A 13,482-nucleotide genomic window follows, 5' to 3' on the forward strand; every position below is an offset into this window, starting at 1 on the left:
AGCTCTGGAATTCCTGACCCCCTCTGCCTCTTCAACTCTCTCCTCCTTAAAACCAACATCTTTAATCATCTTCTGATCCTAATATTCTTTTGGCTGGGAATCAATTTTAGTTTCAAATCACCCCTGAGATGCACCTTGAAGCATTAAGTTACGTCAAAGTTGTTACATGAAGGTTATATAAAGACTTAAAGGCAAATTGAAACCTTCCTTCCTTGTTTATCAACTCAATAACAATTATTATTCGGAGTTCCCGAGGATGCAGTACAAAGATGAGTTCAAAACAGAACCAGTTTTGTTTCCAGAGTTGTTCACCGGTCTATGTCGAGTCCAGTTGAAGGATTACCATGCCCACTTATGGTTAATTCAAATTCATTTCAATTTCCTGGGCTCAGGTAGGGAAAATGCCAGGAATTAATTCCCCAATTGTCCCTTAAATGTCAGGATGGTGCTGAATAATGCTCAAAGGGGAAAATGTGGGCTGTTTTCTCCCCTCTCTTGATCCTAATTGTGTATAGGCTGATTAAAAAAGCAACTTGCATTCCTGCAGCACCTTCAGGATGTCCCAAAGTACTTTACAGTCAGTTAAAGACTGGTACAATCACTGTTTATAAAGTAGGAAATGCAGCAGCCAAAATATGCACAGCAAGCACCCACAAACAGTAATGATAAAACAGTGATGTTGATCGAGGGACCAATGTTACCCAGCACACTGAACTGCCCTGTTCTCTTTCAACATCTGCCATGGAATCTCTTATATCCACACGAGGAGGCAGACTGGACCTGGGTTACCAGCTCAGGCGAAGGACAGCCCTTCCAACAGTTCTCTCGGTCAGAGTGTCAGCTAGGATTATTTGCTAAGGTGGAGAAAAGCAAACTCATCACCAACTTCTGGGATTTCCTAGTCTGTCCATTTTAACTCAGCAGTGCAAAGCACAGACAGAATCACCGTAACATGGACAGTGACAGAGAGAACAAAAACGGAGAACAGAACACAAGGCCAAGAAATTAGAATCATAGAACAGAATCATAGAATCCCTACAGTGCAGAAGGAGGCCATTCAGCCCATCGAGCCTGCACTGACCACAATCCCATCCAGGCCTTATTCCCATAACCACATGCATTTACCCTAGTAATCCCCCTGACACTAAGGGGCAATTTAGCATGGCCAACCCACCTAACCAGCTCATCTTTGGACTATGGGAGGAAACCCACACAGACACGGGGAGGATGTGCAGACTCTGCACAGACAGTGACCCAAGCCGGGAATCAAACCCGGCTCCCTGGCGCTGTGAAGCAGCAGTGCTGACCACGGTGCCACCGTCTCTCAGACCACAAAAACTTGCAATTATATAGCACCTTTAATGTGGTATAAACATTCCAAGATGCTTCAGGGAGGTATTGTCAATGACAATTTGACACCAAGCCACATTAGGACAGGTGATCAAAAGCTGGGTCAAGCTGGTAGGTTTATTAAGGGAGAGGTATGGTTGTAACAATATTTAGGGAAGGGATCTCAGGCAGCTAAAGGCCTGGTCACCAGAAGTGGGGCGATGAAAATCCAGGATACGCAAGATGACAGGATTGTATTAGTGTAGATACCTCAAAGGGCTGGAGAAAGTTACAGAGCTGCTTACAGTAAGTGCATTTCACCCTGGTGGCCGATGCCATTATTTCAGCCCTTGGAATAAATTACAGTCTTTTTACTCGGTCCCAAGTATTCATAATGGGGTGGCACGGTGGTACAGTGGTTAGCACTGCTGCCTCACAGCGCCAGGGACCTGGTTTCAATTCCCGGCTTGGGTCTGCGTGGAGTTTGCACGTTCTCCCCGTGTCTGCATGGGTTTCCTCCGGGTGCTCCGGTTTCCACCCACAGTCCAAAGATGTGAGGGCGAGGTTGATTGGCTATGCTAAACTGCCCCTAGTTTCAGGGGATTAGCAGGATAAATATGTGGGGTTACGGGAATGGGGCCTGGGTGGGATTGTGGTTGGTGCAGACTCGATGGGCTGAATGGCCTCCTTCTGCACTGTGGGGATTCTATGATTTCCCCGGTTCGTTGTAGCAATAGACAAGGATGAGCTGCCAAATTCCAAAACAAAATTCTGTTTGAAAAGGTGCTCGTGTGAGGAGAATGAATTTTGTAACTGGACAAAAATCAGGTCCAAACTATTTCCTTGTGGGGCCCAGCATAAATCATGGAAGTGAAGCAAAAGCAGAGTGACTGCCCTGTGAACACGAGGGGGGCGATTCTCCCATCGCCACCCGCACATTTTCTGGCGGGTCGGGTCGGGAGATGAGCGTCTCGGTCATTTTGCGGGATCCGCACATGCGTTCTGTGCTGGAAACTGGCAGGAAGAGGGGTAAGTGATTTCAATCTGTTTTAAAGTTATTTTAAATCTATTTTAATGTCATTATCGGGGTCCGGCACGGAACTTGCCGGGCCCAATAGCATCTCCCACCCCGCCAGGAATACTTCATTTTGGCGGGATTCAGATTAGCTCCCTGCGTCCGGGGAACCCGAGGGAGACCCCGCCGGAGTGAAGGGTGGGGGGCAATTGGGGCCCCCCCAGGGGGTTGGGTGACGGAGGGGGGTGGTGCCCCTGGGCATGCGCAGCCTGACAGTGCCAGCCTGTGCCGCCGGGGGAGAGCGGCGGCGGGCGCCGGGGGAGAGCGGCGGCGGGCGCCGGGGGAGAGCGGCGGTGCTCGGAGATGGAGAGTGGCGGCGATTGCAGAGGTGCACAAGGGAACAGGGAAGAGAAGAGAACTAGGGGAGAGGAGGAAGCAAAGAAGAAAGGCAGGAGGGCGAGACCAATTAGCTGCATCTAAGATTAAATTAATTTAATCTGCTGCCTGACCGCTCCAGCGATCCTGGTTCAATTCCAGCCTCGGGCCACTGTCTGTGTGGAGTTTGCACATTCTCCTTGTGTCTGCGTGGGTTTCCTCCGGGTGCTCCGTTTTCCCCCCACAGTCCAAAGATGTGCTGGTAAGGTGGATTGGCCATTCTAAATTGTCCCGTAGTATCAGGGGGATTAGCAGGGTAAACATGACGGTTATGAGGATAGGGCCTGGGTGGGATTGTTGTCGGTGCAGGATTGATGGGCCAAATGGCCTCCTTCTGCGCTGTAGGGATTCTATGATTCTAATTTTATTGAATGTGTATTTTGGTTATTTGATGGAATGTGGGCATTGCTGGCAAGACCAGCATTTTTTGCCCATCCCATTTGCCCCTTGCTTTCAGTGGCTTCTGAGGTCATTTCAGGGGGGCAGTTGAGAGTCAACCACATTTGTGTGTGTCTGGAGTCACATGTAGGCCAGACCGGGCAAGAACGGCAGATTTCCTTCCCTAAAGGACATTAGTGAACCAGATGGGTTTTTACAACAATCGTTGACAGTTGTTCGTGGTCATTATTTCTGAGACTAGCTTTATAATTCCAAATTTACTAATTGAATTTAAATTCCACCAGTTGCCATGATGGGAGTTAAACCCATGCCTGGGCCTCTGGATTCCTACTCCAGTGGCATTCCCAACACGCCACCATCTCTCAATATGATGTGACTGAGTTTTACCTTTCCCGCTGGGAAATGACCCTCCGGTTTTCTTCCACAGTCCAAAGATGTGCGGGTTAGGTAGATTGGCCATGATAAATTGCCCCTAGTGTCAGGGGATTAGCAGGGTAAATCAGGTAGGATTTGAACTGATGGCCGGAATTCTCCAATATCGAACACCCCACCATTGCTGCCAGCAAGAATGGAGAATTTGGCTCAGCCAAATCTCTGTTCACTGCAGCGGGACTGGAGAATCTGAGCTGTCGGCGAGATTGGAGAATTCCAGCCAGTATCTCCAGATCATTGGGCCAGGACTCTGGGAGCAAAGAAGAGGTAGGAGGAGAGCAGAGAGAGAGAGAGAGGGAGAGGGAGAGGAAAGACCACTTAACTGCATATAAAAATTAAATTTATGTTACTATGAGTGCTTTTAAAAATCTCATGGGATGTTAGTGTCACTGGCAAGGCCCATGTGTTGCCCATCCCTAATTGTCCTTGACTAGGCTGTATCAGAGGGCAGCTTGCACACTGCTGCTGATCTGACCAGTTAAGGACAGCAGGCTCCCTTCCCTGGAGGGCACTTAGCAGTAGTTCCATAGCTACTGAGACTAGTTTTTAATTACAAATTTTATTAATTAATTGAATTTAAATTCTACCAGTTGTCATGGTGAGCTTTGAGCCCACCTGCCCAGAGCATTAGTCGGGGTTTACTAGCCCTGTGACCTCACCACTAAACCACCATCCATGTGTGTAGACATCTCTAGCCCCCGAGACCAACAGATGTTCTGATTTAGGATTTATTCACAAATGAATCTTTTCCAAACCTCCAGGCCTATAAAAATCAAAGAGACAAACCACAAAATAGAAAGGCTAACTATAAACAGAAGAGATTTGCCTCAGCGTTTTGAGCTTGTTGCAGTTGGGCCATTTCTGCTCCAAAGGCCTGGATTTAATGGGATTTCGCAGTACCCACGATCAATGGGGGGTCCACCCACAGTCCCAGTGGTTGCCCCACAGCATGAAGTGGTTGGAGGTGGGACTTCCCCTCCACTCTCTCGTGAGGACGTCCCGCCTTAGAGGGCTGCCGGGACATTGGATGGTCAACAGTTCCGTAGTCCCTGCAGCTCCACTGGAAGCGGTGGCCACTGGTAGAACTACAGGCAGTCCAACACAGCACGAGGCAGGTCCAAGGCAGGCTTTGGCGAATGGGGGAGGGAGGGGGGCGGGGGAGGAAGGGGCAGCAGGTTCAGGCTCTTCAGTGTTCTTTAACTGAGCTGCCCAACGGCTCCCCTACGGCTCCCCTGTTCCTCATTTAATTGGGGTGGGGGCAGGGGCAGGCAGTGGGCATGATGCCCTGACAAGCTGCCCGACCTTCAAACATGCCAAGACGGGAGCACATCCGGCCCGAAACGCCTCTCTTGGAGCAGCACAGTGTTCAGGAGAAATGTGAAACATGGCGGCAAGGTGGCACAGTGGTTAGCACTGCTGCCTCACAGCGCCAGGAACCTGGGTTCAATGTGAGTGACTGTCCGTATGGCGTTCACACGTTCTCCCAGTGTCTGCGTGGGTTTCCTCCCCCAGTCCAAACAGATAAATTGTTAAAATTACCCCTTCGTGTCCAAAAGATGTGAAGATTAGATGGAGTAGCCATGATACAATGCATAGGGTTACGGGTATAGGGCAGGGTTGTGGGCCTGGGTAAGCTGCTCGTTTGGAGAGTCGGCGCAGACTTGATGGGCCGAATGGCCTCTTTCGGCACTCCGGCGATTCTATTATTGCCACCTACCTGTTTGACTGCTTTCCACTGGGTTTAGCAGCGACGTAATGGAAGAACCAGGGGTAATCGGTCCTCCAAAGACATTGGAAGGAGTGAGATTATATGATGAACCAGGTAAGGAAAACACCTGCATAAAGAAAGCATTCCAGTGTTAGGGTGTGACATTGCCAAGTAAAGGTGTTGATGGAACATCTCATTTTATTTTTTCTATAGTGAGGAACAGCTCTCTCTCCATGCACCTTCCAACACTCTTCAATCTCCTCTAAAGGAGACCCAAGAACACACGGAAGAAAATGTTTTCATTGAGTACAATTCCCTTGTAAATGCTGAAAAATCTTGACATTTAAAATTTTTCATGGGCCGTACATTTCCTGTTTACAGAAATTGTTGTCTGTTCACAGCTTGTCACATTTTCGATTGTGAAATCACCACATCAAACGCTCCCATTTAAATTTTCAACCATCACCATGTAGTTGCAATCATTGGCCACTAAATGTCTCTGTGGAGCAACTTTCCGAGGTCTCTCCAAATGCTTCCACCATTTTATATATTTGAAAAAAGAATCACAGAACTGTGACACAACATTCGGCACACTGTCTCCGCACCCAGGTCTCCAACTGCGCTGTTCACCCGGTGTCATTCCTCCCACCATCGCCCCGCAACCCTGCACATTCTTCCTTTTCAGACAACAGAAAAACTCCCCTTATGTAGGCATGAACTGAGCAGACAGAAAAACCAACAATCTACTCATTACGAAAAAAATCTCCCAAATTGTTGTTTGGAGATGTATTTCGCTTCATTGCTGACACTCATTACATCCTCATCGCTCTGACTGATCGAAAACCTCTGAACAAAAAAGTAACTGAAGTTGAGAAAACAAATCTTGACGTTAATTATTCCTCTCTTCACTAAGGGAAGGGATTTTAAAGACCTGTTCTTTAATATGCAGGTTGAGACAGTATCAGTCTACATGACTAAGCATGGAATCATCTCCTCTTTCCTCACTGGTCGCTGTTTCATGATCGGGAGCGAGAGAGTCTGCGTGGGTTTCCTCCGGGTGCTCCGGTTTCCTTCCACAGTCCAAAGATGTGCAAGTTAGGTAGATTGGCCATGATAAATTGCCCCTAGTGTCAGGGGATTAGCAGGGTAAATATGTGGGGCTATGGGAATAGGGCCTGGGTGGGATTGTGGTCAGTGCAGACATGATGGGCTGAATGGCCTCCTTCTGCACTGTGGGGTTCTATTGTTCTAAGAGCCCATTCTTTCTATTGGTTAAGCCATCCCCAACCTTATGCTCAGTAGCACTGTTTAAGTTTAATATTTTAAACTTATTAGTGCCACAGGTAGACTTACATTAACACTGCAATGAAGTTACTGTGAAAATCCCCTGTCGCCACACTCCGGCGCCTGTTCGGGTACACTGAAGGAGAATTTAGCACGGCCAATGCACCCTAACCAGCACGTCTTTCAGACTGTGGGAGGAAACCGGAGCACCCGGAGGAAACCCACGCAGACACGGGGAGAACGTGCAGACTCTACACAGACAGTGAGCCAGATCGGGAATCGAACCCAGGTCCCTGGCGCTGTGAGGCAGCAGTGCTAACCACTGTGCCTCCTTGGGAAGGCATCTTGGAGAGCCGTTCTTTAATATACAGATTGAGGCAGTAATAATCTACATGACTAATGATGGAATCATCTCCTCTTTCCTCAGTGGTCACTGGCTAATGATCAGGAGCGAGGGAGTCCGGCCCTTGGTTAAGCCACCCCCGGCCCTTGGTTAAGCCACCCCCGGCCCTGGGCCCAGTAGCACTGAAGCTAATTGTCTGTCTTGTGGCCCCAACTGCGGCAGTCCAGACCTGGTGCCAGTCTGCACGAGCCACTGGGTGTGCGTCAGAAGCAGTAACCGTTCGTTTATGGCTTGGTTTTAAATTGGGAAGTGCACTCAGAATAGATTAGCTCGTTTGCAGTTGTGTTTCATTTCGTTTGACTTTTAAGTGGAACCCTGACGGTGAGGTTTCCCTTTTAAGAGGCAGGTTTGGGATGGACTCCCTTGTAAATAATGGATTGCTCTCAATCAAAGGTTTCCCCACTGCAGCAGTCTCTCATCTGCGCGTTCAGTAGCGCCAATAAAAATAAAACACTTGCACAAGCTACATAAAAAGGTTATAAATCTGACCCTGCTATAAACGTTTAAATACATTCTGTGTACTGGCTGCACGTTAGAAAAAAAATAGGCAAGGCAACCAATTGGAGATGGGATTAATACTCCAACAGAATTGCATATTATTTTCAGGCAAGGAGATGGCATTGGAACTGCTTGTGTCAAAACTAACAGAGTGTTAATTGCAGGGTGATAGGAGGCAGTGAGAAGGCAGAAATAGTAACTCGCCTGATGTAACCGTCCCATCCACTTTCATCAGGAAAGGCAATAAAATCGAGAGCAAGAAGAAGCCATTCAGCCCATCGAACCAAGTCCATTCAGAGCCCAATCATAGAATAGAATCCCTAAAGTGCAGGAGGAGGCCATTTGGCCCATAAAGTCTGCACCAACCACAATCCCACCCAGGCCCTATTCCCGCAACCCCACACATTAACTCTGCTAATACCCCTGACACAACAGTCAATTTAGCTTGGCCAATCAATTTAACCCGCACATCTTTGGACTGTGGGAGGAAACACCCAGAGGAAACCCCACGCAGACAAGGGGAGAACGTGCCATCTGCGCAGACTCTGACCCAATGCTGGAGTTGAACCTGGGACCCTGGCACTGTGAGGCAGCAGTGCTAACCACTGTGCCACCATGCCGCCCAATTTTGGCTCTGTTTAATGCATCTTCCTGCACATTACCCGAGCACTTACTGATCCACTGCTTTTGAAAACCCTGGCTCAGAGAAGCACTCTCGACTTTGAGTTACGCAGCTGTAGGTTCAAATCCCACTCTAGAGACTTGAGCACAAATCCAGGTGAAAGGCGCTATGTAAATGCAAGCCTATATTTCGTTTCTTTAGTTCGACTTATTACTTTTCCAAGTTGGTCCATCTCAACACACTGGGCCGGACTTTACAGCCTCGCTTGTCCCGAAACCGTAAAATCCCGCCCGAGGTCAACGGACCTTTCCATTGTCCGCCCCTCGCCCACTCCGATTCCCGTGGCAGGCGGGACGGACGAACAAAATTCCGGCCATAATCTTCAAGCACAATTTTGTCAAATTCCATTCAGTGAAAGAATATTCTTAAGAGCCAGGCCAAAGTTTGCTTTCGTATCAGTGAGTCCAGCAAGTTGTCAAGGAAAAATGTATGGAATCACGGAACGTGATCCTCAAAACTACCGTGTAAAGTCCCAGATACTCCAGAATCACAAGTTCAAAACAGAAATGCAGAGAGACTCTCTCATTGAGGACCAGCTCACTAAAGGGATGCTATCATGTGCCTCGATCTTCAAAAATCTCAAACTGCCAGAATCCCACACAGTTCAGTAGCTCCAATTATGATATTGTGCGTCAATATTTCATCCATCTTGCTTCTTTTTTTTTGTAAGAAGCTTGACCAGTGTCCGAGTGGCCTGAATTTCACCCTCCCCCGTCAGCAGGTTTTTAGGTGGGGGTAGGAGTAGGGCAGGAGTGTGAAATAACACGGATGGGTTTCCCGTTGGGTTCCTGCCCGCTCCGACCTCTCCGTGACCTCACGCCGGGGCGGGTGAGGTCTCAGATGGGCCACCAGCCCTTTTGCCCAAAGTTAGCCCTCAAGTGGCCAGTTACGTACGGTCCGTTTCTCACCCAGCCGGAATGTTTAGGCGGGCGGGAGGATTTTCCAGATACGGGAAAACCTGAAAATATTCGGGATTAGGCTTAGGGTTGGGGGTCTGCATGAGAAGCCCCCTTTTCAACTAACTTCTGCCGCCACTTCCCTGGGCAGCACGGTGGCACAGTGGTTAGCACTGCTGCCTCACAACGTCAGGGACCCGGGTTCGATTCCCAGCTTGGGTCACTGTCCTTGCGGTGTTTGCACGTTCTCCCCGTGTCTGCCTGGGTTTCCTCCGGGTGCTCCAGTTTCCTTCCACAGTCTGAAAGACGTGCTGGTTAGATACATTGGCCATGCTAAATTCTTGCTCAGTGTACCTGAACAGGCGCCGGAGTGTGGCGACTCGGGGATTTTAACAGTGACTTCATTGCAGCGTTAATGTAAACCTTACTTGTGACGCTAATAAATAAACTTTAAACTTCTGGCCTGGTAGTCGCTGGGGTGTGTTCCCCACCTGTTCTCCTGATGATGGGGAGGGACGTCCCAGCATCTGAACTATCCTGGTCGGTGACTGCTCAACCCCGAGTTCTATTTCAGCTTTCATTTCGAAGTTACACAGCCAACAATAAATCTCACGTCAGACCCATTTAATCTCCTGAGTGACACCGTGTATTACCCGCTCTTTCTAGAAAGAAGCATTCACAGGCCCACGAATAGATTCATGATTCATAAACTGAAAAGCATTTACAATAAACCAAACACACGCGTGTGTGGTTGCATGTCGGTATATGGGACATTCCTCTTCACATCATCATCGGAGATGAATGTGCTTACATCTGTGTGAGTGCATTTGTCAATATATAAATCACTCCTCTTAACAGGGTGGCTTTACAAACTCAGAAATTGTCCGCTTTGCTTCAAAGTGGATGGCGTGCATTAATCTCGTGCTTTCTATATCTTTAGGCTGTCCCGAGGCTATTGTCAATTGATTATCTTTGAACTACAGTCACTGATGTTATCTAGGAATCCAGTAAATATCACAAAATAGTCATGGCGATAAGTATCTAGCTGACTTATGATGATGATATTAGTCAATGGATGAATGTTGACCACGATGCCAGTAGACCTCCTTGTTCTTTTTCTTGTTACTCAGTTGTTGGCACTCGTGTCCTAGTTAAACAGTTGAGAATTTAGCCTTCGTAGCAGAGATCGGAGCACAAAAATCAAGGCTGACACTCACGTGCAGTGCTGAGGGAGTGCTGCTACATCGGAGCTATGGTCTTTCAGATGAGAATTTAAATCGAATCCCCCCCCCCCCCCGTCTTTCCTCTGGGGTACAGAGAAAGATCGTCCTGGCCAATATTTATCCCTCAATCAACATCACAAAAACAGATTATCTGCTCGTTATCACATTCCTGCTTGTGGGAGCTTGCTGTGCACAAATTGGTTGCCACACTTATGACACTGCAAGAGTAGCTACACTTCAAAAGTACATCTTTGGCTGTGAGGCACTTTGGGATGTCCCGAGGTCATGGAAAACCCTCTCTCTCTATACAGGCAAGTGGTCATTGTTGTTTGCCCCGGCTCCGGCCCCACTAGCCCCGGCCCCACTAGCCCCGGCCCCACTAGCCCCGGGTAAAGTTATAGTCTCAAAGTCGGTGATACTGATTCGAGCTAAAGCACCATAAAATGCGAAAAGAGTCCACAAGCTCTCCCCGACTTGTAAATGGCTTCCAGATGTTTGCGAAGGCTTTTATTTTTAAACTGTACTTTACAAACTCCTTTGAGGAGTCTGCGTCAGGATGCTTTACGAACTGCGACCACATCTCATCATTTCCTGTCCAACACCTCTTTAAACTGAGCAGCGGGTTGGGGGGACAATTGCACGCTTCTTGCTGCGTCGAGGGCTGCTTTCTCTCTCTCTCTACATCTCTGCTGCAAATCACCCAAGTTTATTCCACGAACTTTGAGGCTTTTCTTTTTAAAACCGTACTCGAGTTAACGACACTTCACAAAGCAGATGGATTTGCTTTCCTTGTTCTGAGGTCAGCAGAGACCAGGCAAATGTGGCTCCTCCAATTCTGTCCCCCTCTCAATCACAGACCTTAACCCTCTCATTCCTTCTTCCCCACCATGCAGCCAATCCATCCCCTCTCCCGCCACCCACCCAACACCCCAAACACCCCACAGCACTTCTGTCTCTGCATTTGCCAAAATATTGGCAGCGTTGTATAGCTCGGTTGACACGAACACTGTTCTGTTCTGAGGTAGAATGGAGCTGGAGGATCAGTGAGGGGCCGGGCTCCCTCCACAGCTCGCTGTTCCCAGCCCAGCTGCTTGTAGGGGACTTCTATTTAGTCATAATTACACGGGGGTTGAGACGGGGAGGGAAGGGGATTAAGCAGAATTCCCACTACTTTTCTTCAGCGTAGCTTCACGCACGAGTTTCTTTCTTTGGGGAACAGTGGTGAGGTGATGGATGGATTATTGGCCCACTGAACCACATCCTGAACACTCCTCCCATGGCCAACCAGTCCTGCCTTGGGACTTGAACCTGGAGCTTCTCGCCCAGAGGTAGGGACGCTGCCACTGCACCACAAGTCCTTCACTCCTGCTACTGATTACTATACAGGGCAGCACGGTGGCACAGTGGTTAGCACTGCTGCCTCACAGCGCCAGGGACCTGGGTACAATTCCTGGCTTAGGTCACTATCTGTGCAGAGTTTGCACGTTCTCTCTCCGTGTCTGTGTGGGTTTCCTCCGCGTACTCCAGTTTCCTCCCACAGTCTGAAGGACGTGCTGGTTAGGTGTGTTGGCCATGCTAAATTCTCCCTCAGTGTACCCGAACAGGCGCCGGAGTGTGGCGACTAGAGGATTTTCACAGTAACTTCATTGCAGTGCTAATGTCAGCCTACTTGTGACACTCATAAATAAACTTTAAAAAACTCTGCCTTGAATATATTCAACGATGGAGCATTCACAACCCTCTGGGGTAGAGAATTCCTAAGATTCGCAACCCTTTGGGTGAAGCAATTTCTCCTCATTTCAGCCCTAAATGATTATCTCCTTATCCTGAGACTGCCCCATGTTGGAGATTCCCCCCCATTATTCATTATTCTGTAAATTGAGTTTGTGTCTCTGTATGCCCTGTTTGTGAGCACATCTCCCACTCCACCTGACGAAGGAGCAGCGCTCCGAAAGGTAGTGGCATTTGCTGCCAAATAAACCTGTTGGACTTTAACCTGGTGTTGTTAGACTTCTTACGGAGATTCCCCAGCCAGGGGAAACAACCCTCTCAGTATCGATCCTGTCAAGGCCCCTTCCAAATCTTGTGAGCTTCAACGAGATCACCTCTCGTTCTTCTGAACTTCCGAGTATCACAGCTGATTGCCCAGACTGCCTTTCGCATTCTCTGCACCTTCACTTCCCAGCAAAGTAAGGGTTAATCGTGGTTTTGAGGCAGGTCAGATGGAGGGTCATGTATTGAAATTGCACTTCCTGAACCCACAGCTTCGTTTAACCAGTAGGTGGCACCCCATACTCTAACCCAGCTCAGTGTAACCTCCGCCTTCCCCACTCACCAACCCATTAAATCCTCACCCAACTCACTGAGGGCTAGAAAATCAACACACAAAACGCTAAAACATTAGGATTGCTTGGGGAGCTCTTCACAGCTCATGCTCTGATATGGGTCTGGCTGAAAACAGCTGATAAGTTGGCCAGCGTCACTCGCCACCGAGTTGAACAGTACAGGAGGCGGCCTTACAAAAGGACAACTCGCATTTATATAGCGCCGCTCACAACCCGAAGACTTCCCAAAGCACTTCCCAGCCACTGAAACATTACTGACGGGCAGCCTCGCTGGTAACGTGGCAATCATGTGCCGCAAAGTACGTGATTTTGATCCCGCAAAATCAGTGACGTAAATAGGCAGACAACCTGTTCACTTGGTGGTGTCGGCTGAGGGGTAAATGTTGTAAGAAGTTTAACAACACCAGGTTAAAGTCCAACAGGTTTATTTGGTAGCAAAAGCCACACAAGCTTTCGGAGCTCCCTTACCACTGCGCACCCTGTGCGGGGTCTGCACGTTCTCCCTGTGTCTGCGTGGGTTTCCTCCGGGTGCTCCGGTTTCCTCCCACAGTCTGAAAGATGTGCTGGTTATGTGCATTGGCCATGCTAAATTCTCCCTCAGTGTCCCCGAACAGGTGCCAGAGTGTGCCGACTAAGGGATTTTCCACAGTAACTTCATTGCAGTGTTAATGTAATGTTGACCAGGCCACAGAGTGGGACTCTCAGGGAAGTGAAGAGGAAAATTAACTGTCCACTTCGGGATGAGCAAGTGAAATTTTTATTTTTTATTCATTTGTGGGACACATCCGTCGCTGGCTGGCCAGCATTTGTTGCCCATCCCTAATCACAGAGTC

At 48.6% G+C, this 13,482-nt stretch overlaps 1 protein-coding gene across 8 annotated transcripts in view; it reads right to left on the bottom strand.

Moving 5' to 3' along the window:
- LOC144500760 (protein AF-10-like) overlaps positions 1-13,482 on the bottom strand; it is a 213,661-nt gene that overhangs the window by 36,886 nt on the left and 163,293 nt on the right. For all 8 annotated transcript variants that reach the window (XM_078224169.1, XM_078224166.1, XM_078224162.1 and 5 more), the window contains one exon: positions 5,328-5,445. In XM_078224169.1, coding sequence (XP_078080295.1) covers positions 5,328-5,445 — 118 coding nt within the window. The remainder of the gene's footprint in view (positions 1-5,327; positions 5,446-13,482) is intronic.

Source organism: Mustelus asterias, chromosome 11 (assembly GCF_964213995.1).
Source record: "Mustelus asterias chromosome 11, sMusAst1.hap1.1, whole genome shotgun sequence".
Classification (NCBI taxonomy): domain Eukaryota; kingdom Metazoa; phylum Chordata; class Chondrichthyes; order Carcharhiniformes; family Triakidae; genus Mustelus; species Mustelus asterias.